This window comes from Ranitomeya imitator, chromosome 4, assembly GCF_032444005.1.
Source record: "Ranitomeya imitator isolate aRanImi1 chromosome 4, aRanImi1.pri, whole genome shotgun sequence".
Classification (NCBI taxonomy): Eukaryota; Metazoa; Chordata; class Amphibia; order Anura; family Dendrobatidae; genus Ranitomeya; species Ranitomeya imitator.
In genome coordinates this window covers 680,779,699-680,803,930 of record NC_091285.1, presented here as the reverse complement: position 1 = coordinate 680,803,930, position 24,232 = coordinate 680,779,699, and the positions used below count along the sequence as shown (strand labels likewise).

At 46.1% G+C, this 24,232-nt stretch overlaps 2 protein-coding genes across 4 annotated transcripts in view; one reads left to right on the top strand and one right to left on the bottom strand.

The window, feature by feature from the left end:
- Window positions 1–458: 458 nt before the first annotated feature.
- Window positions 459–12,463, bottom strand: MCM7 (minichromosome maintenance complex component 7). Its single transcript, XM_069767381.1, has 16 exons — window positions 12,329–12,463; window positions 4,405–4,484; window positions 4,149–4,313; window positions 3,947–4,071; window positions 3,525–3,705; window positions 3,304–3,441; window positions 3,070–3,219; window positions 2,880–2,994; window positions 2,663–2,794; window positions 2,504–2,587; window positions 2,206–2,417; window positions 1,909–2,090; window positions 1,749–1,832; window positions 1,499–1,667; window positions 970–1,079; window positions 459–882 (listed from the first exon to the last, which is right to left on the bottom strand). Exons 1-16 carry the CDS (start codon window positions 12,354–12,356, stop codon window positions 675–677), a joined length of 2,163 nt encoding a protein of 720 aa, XP_069623482.1. The 5' UTR covers window positions 12,357–12,463; the 3' UTR covers window positions 459–674.
- The window catches only part of AP4M1 (adaptor related protein complex 4 subunit mu 1), a 41,466-nt gene continuing 29,211 nt past the window's right edge, over window positions 11,978–24,232 (top strand). Inside the window, exons 1-8 of one of the 3 annotated variants that reach the window (XM_069767383.1) lie at window positions 11,978–12,083; window positions 13,971–14,043; window positions 16,609–16,697; window positions 16,798–16,904; window positions 18,375–18,471; window positions 20,665–20,775; window positions 20,906–20,986; window positions 21,059–21,121. In XM_069767383.1, the coding sequence (XP_069623484.1) occupies window positions 13,986–14,043; window positions 16,609–16,697; window positions 16,798–16,904; window positions 18,375–18,471; window positions 20,665–20,775; window positions 20,906–20,986; window positions 21,059–21,121 (606 nt within the window). In that variant the 5' untranslated portion in view covers window positions 11,978–12,083; window positions 13,971–13,985. Of the gene's footprint in view, window positions 12,084–13,970; window positions 15,148–16,599; window positions 16,698–16,797; window positions 16,905–18,374; window positions 18,472–20,664; window positions 20,776–20,905; window positions 20,987–21,058; window positions 21,122–24,232 lie in introns of those variants that run through there. The other 2 variants (XM_069767382.1, XM_069767384.1) reach the window with 2 other exon arrangements.

The following is a 24,232-nucleotide window of genomic DNA, read 5'->3' as shown; positions in this document are numbered from 1 at the left end:
TCCCTTGATGAATTCACAATTTATAAATCGTCCAAGTAGAGAAGAAAATATGTCACGTCAGCTGCAATTTTGGAACCCATAAAGTGTTAGCGCCTGGATCAAAGAATGAGAGAGACCTGGAACAGAGAATGAGAGCGAGCTGGTTCTTTACAAAGATGGCACCCTCATATCCGATAATCTGGACGTATAGGTTGGTACACATAGTAGGCATCCTTTCAATTAACATTTCTTTCCGCCCAAGTCGGACGAGTTCATTTTGTACGTGGCAAGCACATAATAGCCATGATTAGGCTTAGCGCCGCAGATCTCAATGGAGACCTTCTCCTGGACATGACCCGCCATGTGGACCACCGGTTTCCTGTGTCAGTCTCAAAGTGCTTGCGTCCTTTTGACACACAAGTCTGCTCCATGTGAGGTATACAGACGCTCATCCACTACAAAAGCGAAGGAGACGCCACTTTACCACTAAAAAAAGTCTTTATTGTACTTCCTCTGGAGACCGCGATTCCCATCGGATACAGCCTCCGTGGTACAGAACAGAAATGGCGGCTATAGAAGTAAGCTCACTCAGTCCTGGAATTGTGAGGGTTAAAACATACACTAGATAATATATCAGTCATGTCACCGACAATTATATAGGGGAAAGGGGATTAGCAGTCTGTTGTAGAGTCCGATCACACAAAGGTAATCTTGGTCCTGGCCTGGTTGACCAGCCAGACGTTCAGCTCCTCGTACTCCTCTAGTGCCGCCTCGATCTGTGCGGGGGTGAAGCCTTTAGATACACAGCGCTGCTCGGCCTCAGAGTACTTGACACTACGCGGCCCCTTCTCAGGAACCATCTCACGAATGGTGGCAAAGATGACATCAGCGGGTCTCTGGGTCCTGGAGAAAATACAGAGAAGCGATTACTGACCGTAGCCATAATCAGGTCTCCGGAGTCTCGTTGGTACGGAGATCGCAGCCTCTTACCTTGCAGTCTGCCCCTTGTCTCCCAGCAAGGAGTCTTTAGACATCTCCATTAACCTCATGGCTTCATTCACATCCTCCTTCTCGACAACATCCTCCAGACGTAGGCGAGCCTAGGGGGAAGGCGGTGTAGGAGGAAGGTCACGACCAGGAAGCCAAGATGAATACATATGCCATAAACCAAGGCGACATGGAAATCGTAGTGATAACCTACAAGACTCCTGGCGCCGGGCGACTTTACATAACGGAGTGTTTCGCCAACACTGTCAGACCGAGACAAGTGCAATGCTCCCAGGATTCACCAGCAGTTGCTCCTGTCTCTGCCTGTCAACATCGGCCTGTCTGGGGAGGGCAGAACAGCGGTGTAGAGCCGTGTCACAGCGAGCGGCGGAAGTGCTGTCCCTACAGTAGATCAGTACGCAGCTACCTGCACGAACAGCACTTTGGAGCTCAGTGGACAGATGAACAAACTAGAAAAATAAAAAAAATAAAAAATCTAAAACCGCAAAATTCCCCAAATAGACCCCCTTACCAGAGCAGTGGAGAGACGCAGGACGGAGAGCAGGGTCCGGGCGGAGGTGAATGTTGTGTCCTTGTTGGTTCGCGCCTCTTTCCTCATCTCGACGTAAGCTGCAGTCAGGTAATCAGCAAGGGATTCTGGGATTGCAGGCTGTTTGCGTTTGCACATTGTAATATAACGTCTACAGGGGGAGAAAAAAAAAAAAAGTAAGACGACGAGGATCCCGACTGGCGAGATACGAAGACTTAGGTGCGGGACTAGCCTCATCAGCTTCATATCCAGGGCCTGGAACTGCGAGGGCGGCTGCTTGCTGTGCTGATGGACATACGTGATGTGCTGGGCGAGCCTGGTGGGAGAGGACAAAGGTGAGGGCACAGCGGGGGCATCGGGAGGCACAAGGATAATAATGGCAACTGTGGTACCTGAGATCATTGTCTCGGTCAGGCTTGTCCTGAATGAGCCAGAGCAGATCAAATCTGGACAGGAGGGCGGCCGGCAGCTGGATGTTCTGCTCCACTGTCTTCTTGGGGTTGTATCTTCCGTACGCCGGGTTGGCAGCAGCGAGGATTGAGCAGCGGGCGTTCAGGGTGGTCATTATACCCGCCTAGTCAGTAAACACAGTATGATTAACCCTTTCCTGCCACATCCTAACACATAAATGGGTTAATATCTGACCATCAATTCCAGCACAAATCAGGATTAGCTCATGCGTTTCTTACTTTGGCGATGGAGATAGTTTGCTGCTCCATGACCTCGTGAATGGCGGTGCGGTCAGTATCCATCATCTTGTCGAACTCGTCAATACAGCAGACTCCCTGATCTGCCAGCACCAGGGCGCCCCCTTCCAGGGTCATCTCTCCGGTCACCGAATCCTTCATGACAGCGGCCGTGAGACCGACCCCTGACGAGCCTCTTCCTGTGGTGTACTGACCTAGGAGACGACAGAAGGATCGGTCACAGGATGTCCCACCGATTGGGAGAACGGACCCGCAACAACCCAGCCGGGGCAGTACTCACTGCGAGGGGCCAGGCGGTCAATGTAGGACAAGAGCTGAGACTTGGCCACTCCAGGATCTCCCATCAGGCAGATGTTAATATTCCCTGCAGAAGGAGAAAGTCAATGACATACAAGATAATAAATCAGGACCACCACGACGACACTAGGCAAGCACCGACCTCTGATCTTCATGCCACGAGGTGAGTGGTCCACGCCGCCAACCAGGAGCAGCAGTAGGGCCTTCTTCACATCCTCATGTCCATAGATCTCGGGGGCAATGGAGGCAGCAAGTTTCTCATAGAAATCATCCTCTAGAAATAGGTAGATGCTGGGTCAGCAGAAGGTTCATATGTTCTGCCCCTGTAGTAGCCACAAACACTTAACCTCCCACCTCACCCGTTATCTGCCGCAGCTCTTCCTCGCTCAGCTCCTCCGTTCCCAGCTCGTCGTCCTCGGTCTTGTTCATCTTCACCATCCGATGAGCCTCCAGGTAAGTCTCTGACAGCAGACCCTGCGGGGAGAGGCATTAGAGGTGGTGTCCCCAGAACACGCACGATGCAGAGTGATGAGCTACCATCATCCTTACCTGGACTACTTGCCGGAAACCAGTTCTAAGCATGGGCAGAAATACTCCGGTGATACCGACATGGTCGCCGGGTTGCACCAACCGCGTGTTCTCCCCTCGGACGTAGACTGTCATACAGCGAGGGATGTTACCGACGGGGACTTGGTCACTCTAAAATAAAAGAATTCCGTATCATGGTGCGAGTCCTGAACCAGACATCTGGAACGTCAAAGCATGGATGCCCTCCGCACTCACATGCTCCTGGATCTTCAGCTCCTGGAACTTGATGAACTTGGACCCTCTGGTCTGCAGGTAGAGCCGCCCGCCGGAGCGGTTGGTCTGGCATTCCTTACTCGGGCACATTATCAGCGGCATGAAGGTCGGCGACTGGATCTGTAACGGGAGGATAAGACTGTTCCATGATGTAGAAGGAAGGAAGGATGGATGGGGACATCGCCACAAAGGTCGCCACTTACAGGCTGGTAGGTCTCTGCCCCACACTGGTCACAGGTGTATGTGGCCACCACCATCATGGGCTTCACCTCCGTCACTCTGGTGACAATTCCTCGCACAGTCACCAATTTTCCTATGGAGTCGGCCTTCACATCACGGACGACTTGGGCTTTGGAAGTGGAGGGAGCTTTGAAGTACAACTCACTGGAAGAGAAGAAGTCAGAGTAAAGCCATTGGTACCATCAAGACATCAGTACCATCAAGACATTGCCCACATGAATTGTTCAGTAGAGATCAATGCTGCTTTCCGCACTAAGTGCTTGTGGCTGGAATTCATGAGCTTCACCGCACAGTTCCTACGATAGGGCAAAGTAGGAGGGACTCCTAGATGTCCAACATCCGGGGACCCCCAAAAAGTTTTTATTCCGTATGTTACAGGACTTACAATCTGCGCATGAGATCAGCGGGATACTGGTTGTGGGCGTCCCGGATCTCTGCGGGGTCTCGGCCCCTCTGCTCCATCATCAGACGGTGCTCGATGTAGACATCCAGAGAGTCCTTGTTGACCACCTGGAGAAGACAGACCAGGATGAGAGAGTGGTCCCGTCCACAGACGCCGCCTGCTACTAGTTAGGAGCAGCGCTCACCTCCTTCTCCTTGTACTGGGGCAGCAGCTCCTGCACTGCGTCCGCAAACAGGTTGGTGTATCTGCGGGTGTTCTCACAGACTGCATCCACCAGCTCGGGGTCTTCTTCTGCCAGGTCATCGAGGTCAATGTACAGACCCACCTGTTCTCTGTGGGCAATGTTAGTCTGAGGAAGGAAATACAGTGTCATCCATGACAGCAGGCAAGAGCGACAGGAGAGCTGTATACAGAGCCGCACACGGGTATGTAACGCTCACCAGCTGGGTGCCGTACTTAAAGTGCTTCTTTCCCAACTCATCGTCCTTGTAGAATTCCTGCAGGAAAGTCTTGAATTTTTCTGAAAACAATCAGGACACGATAAGCAGTTTACACAGTGACTGCACCAGCAGAATAGTGAGTGCAACTCTGGGGTATAATACAGGATGTAACTCAGGATCAGTAATGTATGTACACAGTGACTGCCCCAGCAGAATAGTGAGTGCAGCTCTGGGGTATAATACAGGAGGTAACTAAGGATCAGTAATGTAATGTATGTACACAGTGACTGCACCAGCAGAATAGTGAGTGCAACTCTGGGGTATAATACAGGAGGTAACTCAGGATCAGTAATGTAATGTATGTACACAGTGACTGCACCAGCAGAATAGTGAGTGCAGCTCTGGAGTATAATACAGGATATAACTCAGGATCAGTAATGTAATGTATGTACACAGTGACTGCACCAGCAGAATAGTGAGTGCAGCTTTGGAGTATAATAATAATATAATAATAATCTTTATTTTTATATAGCGCTAACATATTCCGCAGCGCTTTACATTTTGCACATATCATCACTGTCCCCGATGGGGCTCACAATCTAAATTCCCTATCAGTATGTCTTTGGAATGTGGGAGGAAACCGGAGTGCCCGGAGGAAACCCACGCAAACACGGAGAGAACATACAAACTCTTTGCAGATGTTGTCCTTGGTGGGGTTTGAACCCAGGACCCCAGCGCTGCAAGGCTGCTGTGCTAACCGCTAATACAGGATGTAACTCAGGATCAGTAATGTAATGTATGTACACAGTGACTGCACCAGCAGAATAGTGAGTGCAGCTCTGGGGTATAATACAGGATGTAACTCAGGATCAGTAATGTATTGTATGTACACAGTGACTGCACCAGCAGAATAGTGAGTGCAGCTCTGGGGTATAATACAGGGTGTAACTCAGGATCAGTAATGTAATGTATGTACACAGTGACTGCACCAGCAGAATAGTGAGTGCAGCTCTGGGGTATAATACAGGATGTAACTCAGGATCAGTAATGTATGTACACAGTGACTGCACCAGCAGAATAGTGAGTGCAGCTCTGGGGTATAATACAGGATGTAACTCAGGATCAGTAATGTATATACACAGTGACTGCACCAGCAGAATAGTGAGTGCAGCTCTGGGGTATAATACAGGATGTAACTCAGGATCAGTAATGTATGTACACAGTGACTGCACCAGCAGAATAGTGAGTGCAGCTCTGGGGTATAATACAGGATGTAACTCAGGATCAGTAATGTAATGTATGTGCACAGTGACTGCACTAGCAGAATAGTGAGTGCAACTCTGGGGTATAATACAGGATGTAACTCAGGATCAGTAATGTATATACACAGTGACTGCACCAGCAGAATAGTGAGTGCAGCTCTGGGGTATAATACAGGATGTAACTCAGGATCAGTAATGTATGTACACAGTGACTGCACCAGCAGAATAGTGAGTGCAGCTCTGGAGTATAATACAGGATGTAACTCAGGATCAGTAATGTAATGTATGTGCACAGTGACTGCACCAGCAGCATAGTGAGTGCAGCTCTGGGGTATAATACAGGAGGTAACTCAGGATCAGTAATATAATGTATGTACACAGTGACTGCACCAGCAGAATAGTGAGTGCAGCTCTGGGGTATAATACAGGAGGTAACTCAGGATCAGTAATGTAATGTATGTACACAGTGACTGCACCAGCAGAATAGTGAGTGCAGCTCTGGGGTATAATACAGGAGGTAACTCAGGATCAGTAATATAATGTATGTACACAGTGACTGCACCAGCAGAATAGTGAGTGCTGCTCTGGAGTATAATACAGGAGGTAACTCAGGATCAGTAATGTAATGTATGTACACAGTGACTGCACCAGCAGAATAGTGAGTGCAGCTCTGGGGTATAATACAGGATGCACTCAGGATCAGTAATGTATGTACACAGTGACTGCACCAGCAGAATAGTGAGTGCAGCTCTGGAGTATAATACAGGATGTAACTCAGGATCAGTAATGTAATGTATGTACACAGTGACTGCACCAGCAGAATAGTGAGTGCAGCTCTGGGGTATAATACAGGATGTAACTCAGGATCAGTAATGTATGTACACAGTGACTGCACCAGCAGAATAGTGAGTGCAGCTCTGGGGTATAATACAGGATGTAACTCAGGATCAGTAATGTATATACACAGTGACTGCACCAGCAGAATAGTGAGTGCAGCTCTGGGGTATAATACAGGATGTAACTCAGGACTAGTAATGTAATGTATGTACACAGTGACTGCACCAGCAGAATAGTGAGTGCAGCTCTGGGGTATAATACAGGATGTAACTCAGGACTAGTAATGTAATGTATGTACACAGTGACTGCACCAGCAGAATAGTGAGTACAGCTCTGGGGTATAATACAGGATGTAACTCAGGATCAGTAATGTAATGTATGTACACAGTGACTGCACCAGCAGAATAGTGAGCGCAGCTCTGGGGTATAATACAGGATGTAACTCAGGATCAGTAATGTAATGTATGTACACAGTCACTGCACCAGCAGAATAGTGAGTGCAGCTCTGGGGTATAATACAGGATGTAACTCAGGATCAGTAATGTAATGTATGTACACAGTGACTGCACCAGCAGAATAGTGAGTGCAGCTCTGGAGTATAATACAGGATGTAACTCAGGATCAGTAATGTAATGTATGTACACAGTGACTGCACCAGCAGAATAGTGAGTGCAGCTCTGGGGTATAATACAGGATGTAACTCGGGATCAGTAATGTATGTACACAGTGACTGCACCAGCAGAATAGTGAGTGCAGCTCTGGGGTATAATACAGGATGTAACTCAGGATCAGTAATGTATATACACAGTGACTGCACCAGCAGAATAGTGAGTGCAGCTCTGGGGTATAATACAGGATGTAACTCAGGACTAGTAATGTAATGTATGTACACAGTGACTGCACCAGCAGAATAGTGAGTGCAGCTCTGGGGTATAATACAGGATGTAACTCAGGATCAGTAATGTAATGTATGTACACAGTGACTGCACCAGCAGAATAGTGAGTGCAGCTATGGGGTATAATACAGGATGTAACTCAGGATCAGTAATGTAATGTATGTACACAGTGACTGCACCAGCAGAATAGCGAGTGCAGCTCTGGGGTATAATACAGGATGTCACTCAGGATCAGTAATGTAATGTATGTACACAGTGACTGCACCAGCAGAATAGTGAGTGCAGCTATGGGGTATAATACAGGATGTAACTCAGGATCAGTAATGTAATGTATGTACACAGTGACTGCACCAGCAGAATAGTGAGTGCAGCTCTGGAGTATAATACAGGATGTAACTCAGGATAAGTAATGTAATGTATGTACACAGTGACTGCACCAGCAGAATAGTGAGTGCAGCTCTGGGGTATAATACAGGATGTAACTCAGGATCAGTAATGTAATGTATGTGCACAGTGACTGCACTAGCAGAATAGTGAGTGCAACTCTGGGGTATAATACAGGATGTAACTCAGGATCAGTAATGTAATGTATGTGCACAGTGACTGCACCAGCAGCATAGTGAGTGCAGCTCTGGGGTATAATACAGGAGGTAACTCAGGATCAGTAATATAATGTATGTACACAGTGACTGCACCAGCAGAATAGTGAGTGCAGCTCTGGGGTATAATACAGGATGCACTCAGGATCAGTAATGTATATACACAGTGACTGCACCAGCAGAATAGTGAGTGCAGCTCTGGGGTATAATACAGGATGTAACTCAGGATCAGTAATGTATGTACACAGTGACTGCACCAGCAGAATAGTGAGTGCAGCTCTGGGGTATAATACAGGATGTAACTCAGGATCAGTAATGTAATGTATGTGCACAGTGACTGCACTAGCAGAATAGTGAGTGCAACTCTGGGGTATAATACAGGATGTAACTCAGGATCAGTAATGTAATGTATGTGCACAGTGACTGCACCAGCAGCATAGTGAGTGCAGCTCTGGGGTATAATACAGGAGGTAACTCAGGATCAGTAATATAATGTATGTACACAGTGACTGCACCAGCAGAATAGTGAGTGCAGCTCTGGGGTATAATACAGGAGGTAACTCAGGATCAGTAATGTAATGTATGTACACAGTGACTGCACCAGCAGAATAGTGAGTGCAGCTCTGGGGTATAATACAGGAGGTAACTCAGGATCAGTAATATAATGTATGTACACAGTGACTGCACCAGCAGAATAGTGAGTGCTGCTCTGGAGTATAATACAGGAGGTAACTCAGGATCAGTAATGTAATGTATGTACACAGTGACTGCACCAGCAGAATAGTGAGTGCAGCTCTGGGGTATAATACAGGATGCACTCAGGATCAGTAATGTATGTACACAGTGACTGCACCAGCAGAATAGTGAGTGCAGCTCTGGAGTATAATACAGGATGTAACTCAGGATCAGTAATGTAATGTATGTACACAGTGACTGCACCAGCAGAATAGTGAGTGCAGCTCTGGGGTATAATACAGGATGTAACTCAGGATCAGTAATGTATGTACACAGTGACTGCACCAGCAGAATAGTGAGTGCAGCTCTGGGGTATAATACAGGATGTAACTCAGGATCAGTAATGTATATACACAGTGACTGCACCAGCAGAATAGTGAGTGCAGCTCTGGGGTATAATACAGGATGTAACTCAGGACTAGTAATGTAATGTATGTACACAGTGACTGCACCAGCAGAATAGTGAGTGCAGCTCTGGGGTATAATACAGGATGTAACTCAGGACTAGTAATGTAATGTATGTACACAGTGACTGCACCAGCAGAATAGTGAGTACAGCTCTGGGGTATAATACAGGATGTAACTCAGGATCAGTAATGTAATGTATGTACACAGTGACTGCACCAGCAGAATAGTGAGCGCAGCTCTGGGGTATAATACAGGATGTAACTCAGGATCAGTAATGTAATGTATGTACACAGTCACTGCACCAGCAGAATAGTGAGTGCAGCTCTGGGGTATAATACAGGATGTAACTCAGGATCAGTAATGTAATGTATGTACACAGTGACTGCACCAGCAGAATAGTGAGTGCAGCTCTGGAGTATAATACAGGATGTAACTCAGGATCAGTAATGTAATGTATGTACACAGTGACTGCACCAGCAGAATAGTGAGTGCAGCTCTGGGGTATAATACAGGATGTAACTCGGGATCAGTAATGTATGTACACAGTGACTGCACCAGCAGAATAGTGAGTGCAGCTCTGGGGTATAATACAGGATGTAACTCAGGATCAGTAATGTATATACACAGTGACTGCACCAGCAGAATAGTGAGTGCAGCTCTGGGGTATAATACAGGATGTAACTCAGGACTAGTAATGTAATGTATGTACACAGTGACTGCACCAGCAGAATAGTGAGTGCAGCTCTGGGGTATAATACAGGATGTAACTCAGGATCAGTAATGTAATGTATGTACACAGTGACTGCACCAGCAGAATAGTGAGTGCAGCTATGGGGTATAATACAGGATGTAACTCAGGATCAGTAATGTAATGTATGTACACAGTGACTGCACCAGCAGAATAGTGAGTGCAGCTCTGGGGTATAATACAGGATGTCACTCAGGATCAGTAATGTAATGTATGTACACAGTGACTGCACCAGCAGAATAGTGAGTGCAGCTATGGGGTATAATACAGGATGTAACTCAGGATCAGTAATGTAATGTATGTACACAGTGACTGCACCAGCAGAATAGTGAGTGCAGCTCTGGAGTATAATACAGGATGTAACTCAGGATAAGTAATGTAATGTATGTACACAGTGACTGCACCAGCAGAATAGTGAGTGCAGCTCTGGGGTATAATACAGGATGCACTCAGGATCAGTAATGTATGTACACAGTGACTGCACCAGCAGAATAGTGAGTGCAGCTCTGGGGTATAATACAGGATGTAACTCAGGACTAGTAATGTAATGTATGTACACAGTGACTGCACCAGCAGAATAGTGAGTGCAGCTCTGGGGTATAATACAGGATGTAACTCAGGACTAGTAATGTAATGTATGTACACAGTGACTGCACCAGCAGAATAGTGAGTGCAGCTCTGGGGTATAATACAGGATGTAACTCAGGACTAGTAATGTAATGTATATACACAGTGACTGCACCAGCAGAATAGTGAGTGCAGCTCTGGGGTATAATACAGGATGTAACTCAGGACTAGTAATGTAATGTATGTACACAGTGACTGCACCAGCAGAATAGTGAGTGCAGCTCTGGGGTATAATACAGGATGTAACTCAGGACTAGTAATGTAATGTATGTACACAGTGACTGCACCAGCAGAATAGTGAGTGCAGCTATGGGGTATAATACAGGATGTAACTCAGGATCAGTAATGTAATGTATGTACACAGTGACTGCACCAGCAGAATAGTGAGTGCAGCTCTGGGGTATAATACAGGATGTAACTCAGGATCAGTAATGTAATGTATGTACATAGTGAATGTACCAGCAGAATAGTGAGTGCAGCTCTGGGGTATAATACAGGAGGTAACTCAGGATCAGTAATGTAATGTATGTACACAGTGACTGCACCAGCAGAATAGTGAGTGCAGCTCCGGGGTATAATACAGGATGTAACTCAGGATCAGTAATGTAATGTATGTACACAGTGACTGCACCAGCAGAATAGTGAGTGCAGCTCTGGGGTATAATACAGGATGTCACTCAGGATCAGTAATGTAATGTATGTACACAGTGACTGCACCAGCAGAATAGTGAGTGCAGCTCTGGAGTATAACACAGGATGTAACTCAGGATCAGTAATGTAATGTATGTACACAGTGACTGCACCAGCAGAATAGTGAGTGCAGCTCTGGAGTATAATACAGGAGGTAACTCAGGATCAGTAATGTAATGTATGTACACAGTGACTGCACCAGCAGAATAGTGAGTGCAGCTCTGGGGTATAATACAGGATGTACAGTACTGAACAAAAGATGCTACAAGAAGTTGAATGGTTGAAGAAGTGTTAGTGATAATAGTTTATTTCCATCATTAACACAGAAAGTGAACAAAAGAAAAATGTCGGTCTCTGGTGAGGGCCCAGCACCACCTTTAATTGTTCTTGAAACGAGTATTTTTCGTTTTGGGAGGAGGGGGGCGATGTGCACTTGTGATATTAGTAACCTCTAACTAGGTATTGTCCTTATACCTATCAGGGCAGCAGCACGAGTCACCATCGCCCATGAACCGCACAGGATGTAAGTGCAGCCACAGGGCCATCAGCAGCCCCCGACCGTCAGCACAGCGCTCCCCGCGATCGTGTCTCAGGAGGCCAATGGGCTCCCACACACCATCGCTCCCTGCATTTAAATGGTTACCAGCTGCAGACACCCTTTGCAGGAAGGGGTTAATGGACACGCTATAACAGTAACGCCACACCGGCCTCAGCCGAGGATGCAGCGAGTGCGGCTCTGTGTGATCACATGTGACGGCCGCCATGTCTCCTCCTCTCCCGTCACATGACCGGCCTGACCCGGACACGGAAGCCCCGCGCACCGCCGCCCGATCTTAATGCCCCGCCGGCCGCCGTTAGGACGAGGCTCCCCGGCCCGGTGAGTAGCAGGAGCCGCCGCCGCACGCCCGGGATCAGGGGAGGCAGCAGGGCGCCGCCCGCAGAGCGGCCGGGGATACAGGCACGCCCTCTGGTGGTGGAGGACTGGAACAGCAGGCGCCTGTATCAGAGCGGTCGGGAGTTTTTCCCGGTGCACAGCGCCAGTCACTCATCCTGATCCCGGCTGCTCCCCGGCTCCCGTCCGCCGGCTCACACTTGTCCGTTTCTCCCGGGCTCCCTCCTCACCTTTGTCGGCCTGGTAATCCCGCGGCATGGTGTCGCTGCTGCTGCGCTCTCCGCTGTGCTGCTGTGACTGATTCGCTCTTTTTTTTTCGCGGGTTTTCTTTTCGCGGGCTTTCTCCCCAAGCTGCGTTCTGATTGGCTGTAAGATTTCGCGCCGCCCGCTTAGCTACAAAAGCCGCTTGTCACGTGGCGTAGCGCGAAGCCAATGAACGGGCTGAGCTGTAAGCCTTGACAGGAAAGACCTGGCCCCGCCTGCGTCAGATGAGTGACAGCGGGCTCAGCCAATAACGTGGCGAGCTGCTCTATATAAGGAGGAAAGCGGAGCTGGTTTCCCGCGCTTTTGTGTCTTTTTGTCTGTCATGAGGTGACTGGAGGGAGTCGCAGCTCTCTGTCGCCCAATATCTCGATTATATCGACTGCCTGGCAATAATAACACGATATATTACTCTAAATATAACCATTCACTCAGTCACAACGTTTGTAAAAAAAAAAAAAATACCTCATACAAAATCACATCCCAGCCATTGATTATTTTTTCCGGACAACGATCATTTTGAGGTGAAATAAATCTGTTTTTACTCAGTTTACCGTACGGTTAAATAAAGTTGTGTTTTCATAGTTTGGCCTACAACAAATATTTAATTTTATATGATACATATATATTTTAATTTTATATATATTTTTCTCTATAATACAGGTCACAGTCAGTATCCTAGTGAATCTGTTTCTTCCTTGCGCAGTAATATATGTCATTTACATTAAATCTTGTTCCACTATTGACAGCTATAAGTATATTCGTCCCCAGTAAGTCTACTTCCCCCTCTGGCAGATGTCAAGGTATACTCCCCAGTCAGTGTCCTAGTCAGTTCCAAAGAATTCTACAGTATTTCTCTCTCGTAGAGAAATTAACATGGTTCTCTGTAAGTCTCTTTCCTCTTCTGGCTGCAATAAATATAATACCCAGTGAATTCCCAGTCAGTCTACTTCCCCCTCTGGCAGATTTTCCCAGGAAGTGTTTATTTCTCTCTCATGCAGAAATAATAAGATATATTTTTCAAATGTTCCTATTTTTTTCCCCCATATAGTTAGAAACACTTTTTATTTTACCACCTGCGATGATTTGATTACTATATGGAACCAACGACAATTTTCTGGGCTTCGCGGTGGGGTAGGGATTTGAGGGGGGATATATACAGTTGGCAGCAACCCGCCGGCATCTCACGATCTTGAGTGACAGGCATTTCAAGGATTAAACAGCAGTGATCGGAGCTAGCTCTGGTAACTGTTGTTAAGAAGTAGGTTCTGGCTGTATGATACAGCCACCACCTGCCCGGTATGCCTGAGAGCGCATTCTTACCCAAGGTTATATTGTATGAAAAAAAAAATTCTATGGGGTTAAAAATAAAATTCTAAAATCCAAACTTGGCCTGGGCACGAAGAGGATAAAATAATAATAATAATTACCCCCGAGCTCCAGTATGGATGCGATGTAATACCCCTGCTTTCCTGCGGGAGTGCTGTAACACGCACTTAACACTTATTGGCAACATTTTTATGAAGATGTTTTCCTTGAAAAAGCATGCGGTGTCCATTGAGCTTCTCCTGTAATTCTTGTTTTCTTTTTTTTTTTGTGTGTTTTTTTTAGGGTTGAGGTGGAATCATGATCTCACAGCTTTTCATTCTTTCTTCCAAAGGCGACCTCCTCATCTACAAGGATTGTATCCTCTGTTCCTCGCAAGTTAAAGGGGTTGTCTTTTTAACTTCAGATCCACCAATCTGTACATAGGGAGAGACCTGACAGTCAGAAGGATTGTGGTGGGGAGAAGCCTGCCAGGAACCTGCCATGGACTAGTCAGTCAAGACATATAGTCCCCGAACGGCCCTTTAAAGCATGTTTTCTCTTAACATAACTGGCAGCAATCGTGTAGCCAGTGTCATATTCATGCTGCCTGTGGTTCAGGCAGCGCAAATCTGATGACTGGGTCCCTTTAAGTTCTTTGTCATTTCTACTTCCCCTCTGGAAGCTGTAAATATTTAGAAAGTCAGTCTTCAGCCCCTTCTGGCTATAATAAATATACTCCCCCGTAAATTTCCAGTTAGACAATAAGTATTGTGATTAGTAAAACTCAAATCAATGTCCTTCCCCCTCTAGCAGCAAGAAATGTAAATGTAATCTCTACTACTCAGTCAATCTATTTTCCCCACTGGTAGCTGTAAGTGTAGTGTCCAGATCCATTGTCAGTGCCCTTCCCAGTCTGGCAGCTATAAATAATCACGAATAAGTTCCCAGTCAGTCTACTTTCCTGTCCGGCAGTTGTAAATATCGTTCCCAGGCAGTATCCTAGTAAATCCATATCTCCCTCACACATCAATGTATATAGTTTACAGTAAATCTCCTTACTATTCTGACAGCTATAAATATAGTCCCCAATAAGTCTACTTCCCCCTCTGGCAGATGTAAAAGTATAGTTCCCAGGCAGTGTCCTAGCAAGTACCAAATAATTCTATTTCTCCATCATTTGTTCTTGGATGGTAGCCCTGATTCAAAAAGGTCTTTCTCAGGCTACCATGCGGAGCTACACAGAGACTACAACCTTTACTACAAAAAGATGCCCGATTACAAGCTATATTTCCAGACCCCCTACTACTGTGTTTTAGGCAGCCCCCAAATCTAAGAAGCATCATTGTCAGAAGCTCCCTGTCCTCTCCAACAGCTACAGGAAACTCTATCTGCAACCGCAAAAAATGTCAAACCTGTCCTTTTATAATGACCACAGACAAGATAAAGATCCCCAATTCACATCAGGACTACAAGATCCCAGGTACTTTCAGCTGCGTCACTTCTAAAGTGGTGTACCTAATTATTTGTACTAAATGTCCAACTGGGGGTCTGTATGTGGGGTAGACAGGGCAGAAACTGAGAACAAGGATGAACTCTCATCGCCACACAATAAAAGAAAATAGAATGGATCTACCTGTGGCCAAACAGTTTTGTCTCCCTGATCATAGCACCATGGACATGAAATTACTTGTATTAAAAGCTCATTTCAAATCTCAGAGACAGAAACATTTTGGAGTATAAACTTATGACAACCTTTGACACTCTCAGTGCAGGAATGAATGTGTGGCATGGATTTATGTCTTTCTATATCAACTAAGGAATGTGCTCCCCTTTTCAGTTAGTCCTCAACCACTGAGGACTCTCAAATGTTAATATATTTCTCCTTCATACAGAAATAAATATGCTTACCAGTAAGTATCATTCCTCTACTGTCAGCAATAAATATAATCCCCAGTAAATTCCCAGTCCGTCTACTTCCCACTCTGGCAGGTGTAAGTATAGTTCTCAGACTTTGTCCTGGCAAATCTATTTCTCTGTCACTCAGCATTGAACCATGTATGATTTCCAGTAAATCTGCTTTCTATTCTGGCAGCTATAATAACTATAGTCCACAGTTAATCTACTTCCCCCTCTGGCAAATTTAAATATAGTTCCCAGGCAGTATCCTAGTAAATCTATTACTCCTTCGTGCATCAATATATATAATTTCCAGATAATCTCCTTTCCTATATATATATATTAGTCCCTAGTAAGTCTACCCCCCTGTGGTAGATGTAAGTGTATGGTTCCCAGTCAATGTCCTAGTAAGTTACAAATAATTCTATTTCTCCCTCATACAGAAAGAAATATGCTTCCCAGTAAGTCTCCTCCTTCTTCTGTCAGCAATAAATATTATCCCAGTAAATTCCCAGTCAGTCTACTTTCCCCTCTGACAAAAGTAAATATACCGTAGTTCCCTGGCAGTGTCCTAGGAAATCTATTCCTCCCTCACACCGCAATATACTGTATATAATTTCCAGAAAGTCTCCTTCCCGCTCTGGCAGCTATAATTATAGTCCCCAGTCAGTCTACTTCACCTTCTTGTAGCTCTCAGTATAGTTCCAAGTAATTCTTGTCTCTCATACAGAAATATAGTTCTCAGTAAGGTAAATTGAACTCATATAGTAAGATAAGACAATCTCTTTTAAACTAAAATGTCAGTCTCCTCCCCCCTCTGGCAGTTGCAAGTTTAGTCCCCAGTCTCCTTACCTCTATAGCAGTTGTCAGCATAATCCTTAGTATGTTTTTAGTCTTTTTGCCAGGTCATGAAAGGTAATATGTGATAATTAGGGATGAGCTAATAGATTCGGACGTCCCTGGCCCAGAAGCCACCTCATTAGTCCGTGGCTCAGCAGTGCAGACGACTCCATTTTTCTTGTTACTTTCCTTACAGTCGTCTCAGATCACGGCCTCTCCACTAACTCTGCTGCCGCTGACGGCCTGTACCTGAAGCTGTCCTCTCTTCCATCAGACCAAGCCCCTGTGGTGATGGTGAGAAGCCTCATCCTCCTTCATCTCATCGGGGAATGATGGGCGACATTACTAGAGTTACTGTCCCCGTCACTCACCACAGTGTGGCTCTGTCTTCTAGGAACACGAGGGCGGTCACTTCTTGCACACCCGGCATCGGGGTCTGTATTTTGTCATCAGCATTCGCCCGGATGATTCTCCGTTCATGTATCTGGATCTTCTGAACCGGTGAGTGTAAGTCCAGGATCACACGGTGGTTCCTTGTATGAAAAAAAATCCTCAGATAATGGAAAATTCTGCAACTTTTTGTTACGTGAATGAACCTCGGCTCGGCTTTAGTAATTCTAAGCAAAAAAAAAATTACAGCCCCACGGCCGAAAACCCATCCAGCTGAGGCAAGAGAAGGCAGGGTGGTTCAGCCACAGTCAGAGACAACTATAGATGGGCGGACTGATTTGTGGGACTCCAGTCCATTAGTCATATCAGTAGTCTCTGGACGGGAGTCTCACAAATCTCTCAACTTCCAGGATCCACTAACGCCTTTTGTTTAGCCGGGGCTGGCGCGAGGTCCTCATTGCGGCATGGCGTGAGGTCATCATTGCGGCATGAGCTCAAGGACTTCAATGTGGTATGGCGCGAGGTCATCATTGCGGCGTGCGCACGAGGTCATCTTTGCTGTGTAGTGCGAGTTGATTGTGTCGAGTGTCATTGCGGTGTGTGCGTGAGGTCATCATTGTGGCGTGGTGCGTGGTCATCATTGTGTTGTGTGTGTGAGGTCATCATTGCATCGTGTGCGCGAGGTCATTGCGTCGTGTGCACGAGGTCATTGTGGCGTGTGCGCGAGGTCATCATTGTGGCGTGTGCGCGAGGTCATTGTGTGCGCACAAAGCCATCATTGTGTTGTGCGTGTGAGGTCATCATTGTGGCGTGTGCGCGAGGTCATCATTGAGGCGCGTGCGCGAGGTCATTGTGTGCGCACAAGGTCATCATTGCAGGATGGTGGGAGGTCATCATTGTGTTGTGTGTGTGAGGTCATCATTGTGGCGTGTGCGCGAGGTAATCATTAAGGCATGGCACAAGGTCATCATTGTGTTGTGTGCTCGAAGTCATCAGTGTTGTGTGCGCGAGGTCATCATTGTGGGGTGGCACGAGGTCTTCATTGTGTTGTGTGCGTGAGTTCATCATTGTGGTGTGCGCACGAGGTCATTGCAGGATGGTGTGAGGTCATCATTGTGTTGTGTGCGTGAGTTCATCATTGTGGCGTGGCGCGATGTCATCATTGTGTTGTGTGCTTGAGGTCATCATTGTGTTGTGTGCGTGAGGTAATCATTAAGGCATGGCACAAGGTCATCATTGTGTTGTGTGCTCGAAGTCATCATTGTGTAGGGTGCGCGAGGTCATTGTGGGGTGGTGCGAGGTCTTGATAGTGTTGTGTGCGTGAAGTCATCATTGCAGCATGGCTCGAGGTCATCATTGTGGCGTGGCACGAGGTAATCATTAAGGCATGGCACAAGGTCATCATTGTGTCGTGTGCGCGAGGTCATCCTTGTGGCGTGGTGAGAGGTCTTCATTGCGGCATGGCGCGAGGTCAACATTATGGTGTGGCGCGAGGTCAACATTGCGGCGTGGCACAAGGTCATCATTGCAGCATGGTTCTCCCTTTTTTTCACTGTCCTCATAAACACATTTGTGTCCTAGACTGGCGGCCCTGATCCGTGACTACTGTGGAGACCTCAGCGAGGACGTTGTACGACTCAACTTTGCTTTGATCTATGAGCTGTTGGACGAAGTCCTGGTAGGTGGTGGCCGGAGGACTAGCTAGCGTTATAGTAACTATACCACTTTGTCTTCAAAGCAGCATCACGTCTTCTCGTTACTTGTACTTGCGCACAGTTTTTGAAGGATCTCGACAGGAGGTTGTTCCAAACATCTTAGAGAACTGACCCCAGGTCTTGTATGGCTGTTGCTTGTGCATATCCTAACACATACACATGTGTGTGTGTATATATATACAGTTAGGGCCAGAAATATTTGGACAGTGACACAATTTTCGTGAGTTGGGCTCTGCATGCCACCACATTGGATTTGAAATGAAACCTCTACAACAGAATTCAAGTGCAGATTGTAACGTTTAATTTGAAGGGTTGAACAAAAATATCTGATAGAAAATGTAGGAATTGTACACATTTCTTTACAAACACTCCACATTTTAGGAGGTCAAAAGTAATTGGACAAATAAACATAACCCAAATAAAATATTTTTATTTTCAATATTTTGTTGCAAATCCTTTGGAGGCAATCACTGCCTTAAGTCTGGAACCCATGGACATCACCAAACGCTGGGTTTCCTCCTTCTTAATGCTCTGCCAGGCCTTTACAGCCGCAGCCTTCAGGTCTTGCTTGTTTGTGGGTCTTTCCGTCTTAAGTCTGGATTTGAGCAAGTGAAATGCATGCTCAATTGGGTTTAGATCTGGAGATTGACTTGGCCATTGCAGAATGTTCCACTTTTTGGCACTCATGAACTCCTGGGTAGCTTTGGCTGTATGCTTGGGGTCATTGTCCATCTGTACTATGAAGCGCCGTCCAATCAACTTTGCAGCATTTGGCTGAATCTGGGCTGAAAGTATATCCCGGTACACTTCAGAATTCATCCGGCTACTCTTGTCTGCTCTTATGTCATCAATAAACACAAGTGACCCAGTGCCATTGAAAGCCATGCATGCCCATGCCATCACGTTGCCTCCACCATGTTTTACAGAGGATGTGGTGTGCCTTGGATCATGTGCCGTTCCCTTTGTTCTCCAAACTTTTTTATTCCCATCATTCTGGTACAGGTTGATCTTTGTCTCATCTGTCCATAGAATACTTTTCCAGAACTGAGCTGGCTTCTTGAGGTGTTTTTCTGCAAATTTAACTCTGGCCTGTCTATTTTTGGTATTGATGAATGGTTTGCATCTAGATGTGAACCCTTTGTATTTACTGTCATGGAGTCTTCTCTTTACTGTTGACTTAGAGACAGATACACCTACTTCACTGAGAGTGTTCTGGACTTCAGTTGATGTTGTGAACGGGTTCTTCTTCACCAAATTAAGTATGCGGCGATCATCCACCACTGTTGTCATCCGTGGACGCCCAGGCCTTTTTGAGTTCCCAAGCTCACCAGTCAATTCCTTTTTTCTCAGAATGTACCCAACTGTTGATTTTGCTACTCCAAGCATGTCTGCTATCTCTCTGATGGATTTTTTCTTTTTTTTCAGCCTCAGGATGTTCTGCTTCACCTCAATTGAGAGTTCCTTTGACCGCATGTTATCTGCTCACAGCAACAGCTTCCAAATGCAAAACCACACACCTGGAATCCACCCCTGACCTTTTAACTTCATTGATTACAGGTTAACGAGGGAGACGCCTTCAGAGTTAATTGCAGCCCTTAGAGTCCATTGTCCAATTACTTTTGGTCCCTTGAAAAAGAGGACGCTATGCATTACAGAGCTATGATTCCTAAACCCTTTCTCCGATTTGGATGTGGAAACTATCATATTGCAGCTGGGAGTGTGCACTTTCAGCCCATATTATATATATAATTGTATTTCTGAACATGTTTTTGTAAACAGCTAAAATAACAAAACTTGTGTCACTGTCCAAATATTTCTGGCCCTAACTGTATATGTATGTATATATATATATATATATATATATATATATATATAAATAGTGGAATAGCACAGTAGAGATGAATTCAGGGAGCAAAGCCCTCTAAACAAATATCCATTTGTATAAATAATCTAGCAGAAAAAAGGAGGCAGCACTCCCAATTTGTTAAGAGTGCTGCCTCCTTTTTTTTTCTCTCTCTCTATATAGTGTGTGTATATATATATATATATATATATATATATATATATATATATATATATATATATGTGTATATATATATATATATATATATACTATATTTCTATATATATGCAATAAATACCCTGCTCCTTCACAGGACTATGGATTCATCCAGACGACTTCCACAGACGTGCTGAAGAACTTCATCCAATCAGATCCAGTTGTCACAAAGCCATTTAGTCTCCTGGACCTGAGCAGTGTGGGGCTGGTGAGAGCCTTATATATGTGATATATGCCCCCACCTCCTGTATGTATATACATATCACCTCCAGCTATATACCACCACCCCTCACTAACTTGTCTCCTCCGCTCTGGTGCTTTTTTTTTAAAATCTTCAGTTTGGAGCGGAGACTCAACAGAGCAAGGTCGCACCAAGTTCTGCCGCCAGTCGGCCGGTGCTGTCCGCGCGTCATCCACAAGTGAGCACCGTTTTTCGACTTAATTTATCTGAGCAGAGAAGGGGGGCACATATTAATTTGTCTCCCTTCTAGGGTGATCAGAACGAGATCTTCCTGGATGTCATCGAGCGCATGACTGTGGCCGTCGGGGCTAATGTGAGTGACCATATAATGCCTGATTGTAGGAGAGATGGGTGGTAGCCATGACGGCAGCTCCCAGTGAGACTGGTAGATGGCTGATATGCGCTGCTAGCAGGATAATGCTCTTCACGACATAGGTGGCATTCATACATTGCAGTCTTGGCAAAAAACTAAGCAGTTTTATGGCAATCAGAAAACTAAAGTGTGTGGACAGCACCTATGTAACATCCAATTATTAACACAGGCTTCTCCTCATCTCTGTTGTCTGCCCAAGCATAAGCACCTGCAGTCGAGCAGGTCCGGTCCCCGGATACCAGACACAACCGGGGACCCTTGAGAGAAGACCGGAGACTTTTGACTCCTGGCACAGCGGGGAGCAGCTGTTTTCCCCTGTAACTTGGGTTCCTATAAATGCCAAAGTGGAGGAAAAAAATGAATAATAAAAGAAAAAAACAATGTTCTCCAAAAATGTTTATGATCTCTTGAGGAACAAATTAAGTTAAAAATATGTATAAAACATCTGCCAAAATTTTTTTTAACAACTGTCCACAATATATAAAATTTCCTTCTCACCCCCAATGGGGGTGGTCTTTGTTGTCCTTTCTCATTCACAGGTCCTCTGCCAGAGACCTGGGAGTTTGAGGGTTCTGTGCAGGATCTTAGCTGTTCCCAGCATTGCGCATGTTATGAAAGGTAATTCAGTACCACAATGGACATAGAGGTCAGCACACATACAGTGACCTGGCAATAACCCAAAAAACAAGAACGAGCTCTGAGACGTGGGAACTCTGTTGACCGCAATCCCTAATCCTCTCCAACCACACTAAAGGCAGCCGTGGATTGCGCCTAACACTCCCTATGCAACTCGGCACGGCCTGAGAAACTAGCTAGCCTGAAGATAGAAAATAAGCCTACCTTGCCTCAGAGAAATACCACAAAGGAAAAGGCAGCCCCCACATATAATGACTGTGAGTTAAGATGAAAAGACAAACGTAGAGATGAAATAGATTTAGCAAAGAGAGGCCCAACTTTCTGAACAGAGCGAGGATAGGAAAGGTAACTTTGCGGTCAACACAAAACCCTACAAAAACCACGCAAAGGGGGCAAAAAGACCCTCCGTACCGAACTAACGGCACGGAGGTACACCCTCTGCGTCCCAGAGCTTCCAGCAAGCAGAAAAAAAACAAATTGACAAGCTGGACAGAAAAAAACAGCAAACAAATAGCAAAGAGGAACTTAGCTATGCAGAGCAGCAGGCCACAGGAACGATCCAGGAGGAAACAGGTCCAATACTAGAACATTGACTGGAGGCCAGGATCAAAGCACTAGGTGGAGTTAAATAGAGAAGCACCTAACGACTTCACCACATCACCTGAGGAAGGAAACTCAGAAGCCGCAGTACCACTTTCCTCCACCAACGGAAGCTCACAGAGAGAACCAGCCGAAGTACCACTTGTGACCACAGGAGGGAGCTCTGCCACAGAATTCACAACAGTACCCCCCCCCTTGAGGAGGGGTCACCGAACCCTCACCAGAGCTCCCAGGACGACCAGGATGAGCCATATGAAAGGCACGAACAAGATCGGGAGCATGGACATCAGAGGCAAAGACCCAGGAATTATCTTCCTGAGCATAACCCTTCCACTTAACCAGATACTGGAGTTTCCGCCTTGAAACACGAGAATCCAAAATCTTCTCCACAATATACTCCAACTCCCCCTCCACCAAAACCGGGGCAGGAGGATCAACAGATGGAACCATAGGTGCCACATATCTCCGCAACAATGACCTATGGAATACGTTATGTATGGAAAATGAATCTGGAAGGGTCAGACGAAAAGACACAGGATTAAGAACCTCAGAAATCCTATACGGACCAATAAAACGAGGTTTAAACTTAGGAGAGGAAACCTTCATAGGAATATAACGAGAAGATAACCAAACCAAGTCCCCAACCCGAAGTCGGGGACCCACACAGCGTCTGCGATTAGCGAAACGTTGAGCCTTCTCCTGGGACAAAGTCAAATTGTCCACTACATGAGTCCAAATCTGCTGCAACCTGTCCACCACAGTATCCACACCAGGACAGTCCGAAGACTCAACCTGCCCTGAAGAGAAACGAGGATGAAACCCAGAGTTGCAGAAAAACGGTGAAACCAAGGTAGCCGAGCTGGCCCGATTATTAAGGGCGAACTCAGCCAAAGGCAAAAAGGACACCCAGTCATCCTGATCAGCAGAAACAAAGCATCTCAGATATGTTTCCAAGGTCTGATTGGTTCGTTCGGTCTGGCCATTAGTCTGAGGATGGAAAGCCGAGGAAAAAGACAAGTCAATGCCCATCCTACCACAAAAGGCTCGCCAAAACCTCGAAACAAACTGGGAACCTCTGTCAGAAACGATATTCTCTGGAATGCCATGTAAACGAACCACATGCTGGAAAAACAATGGCACCAAATCAGAGGAGGAAGGCAATTTAGACAAGGGTACCAAATGGACCATCTTAGAGAAGCGATCACAGACCACCCAAATGACTGACATCTTTTGAGAGACGGGAAGATCTGAAATAAAATCCATAGAGATATGTGTCCAAGGCCTCTTCGGGACCGGCAAGGGCAAAAGCAACCCACTGGCACGAGAACAGCAGGGCTTAGCCCGAGCACAAATCCCACAGGACTGCACAAAAGTACGCACATCCCGCGACAGAGATGGCCACCAAAAGGATCTAGCCACTAACTCTCTGGTACCAAAGATTCCAGGATGACCAGCCAACACCGAACAATGAACCTCAGAGATAACTCTATTCGTCCACCTATCAGGGACAAACAGTTTCTCCGCTGGGCAACGATCAGGTTTATTAGCCTGAAATTTTTGCAGCACCCGCCGCAAATCAGGGGAGATGGCAGACACAATTACTCCCTCTTTGAGGATACCCGCCGGCTCAGATACACCCGGAGAGTCGGGCACAAAACTCCTAGACAGAGCATCCGCCTTCACATTTTTAGAGCCCGGAAGGTATGAAATCACAAAGTCAAAACGGGCAAAAAACAACGACCAACGAGCTTGTCTAGGATTCAACCGCTTGGCGGACTCGAGATAAGTCAAGTTCTTATGATCAGTCAAGACTAC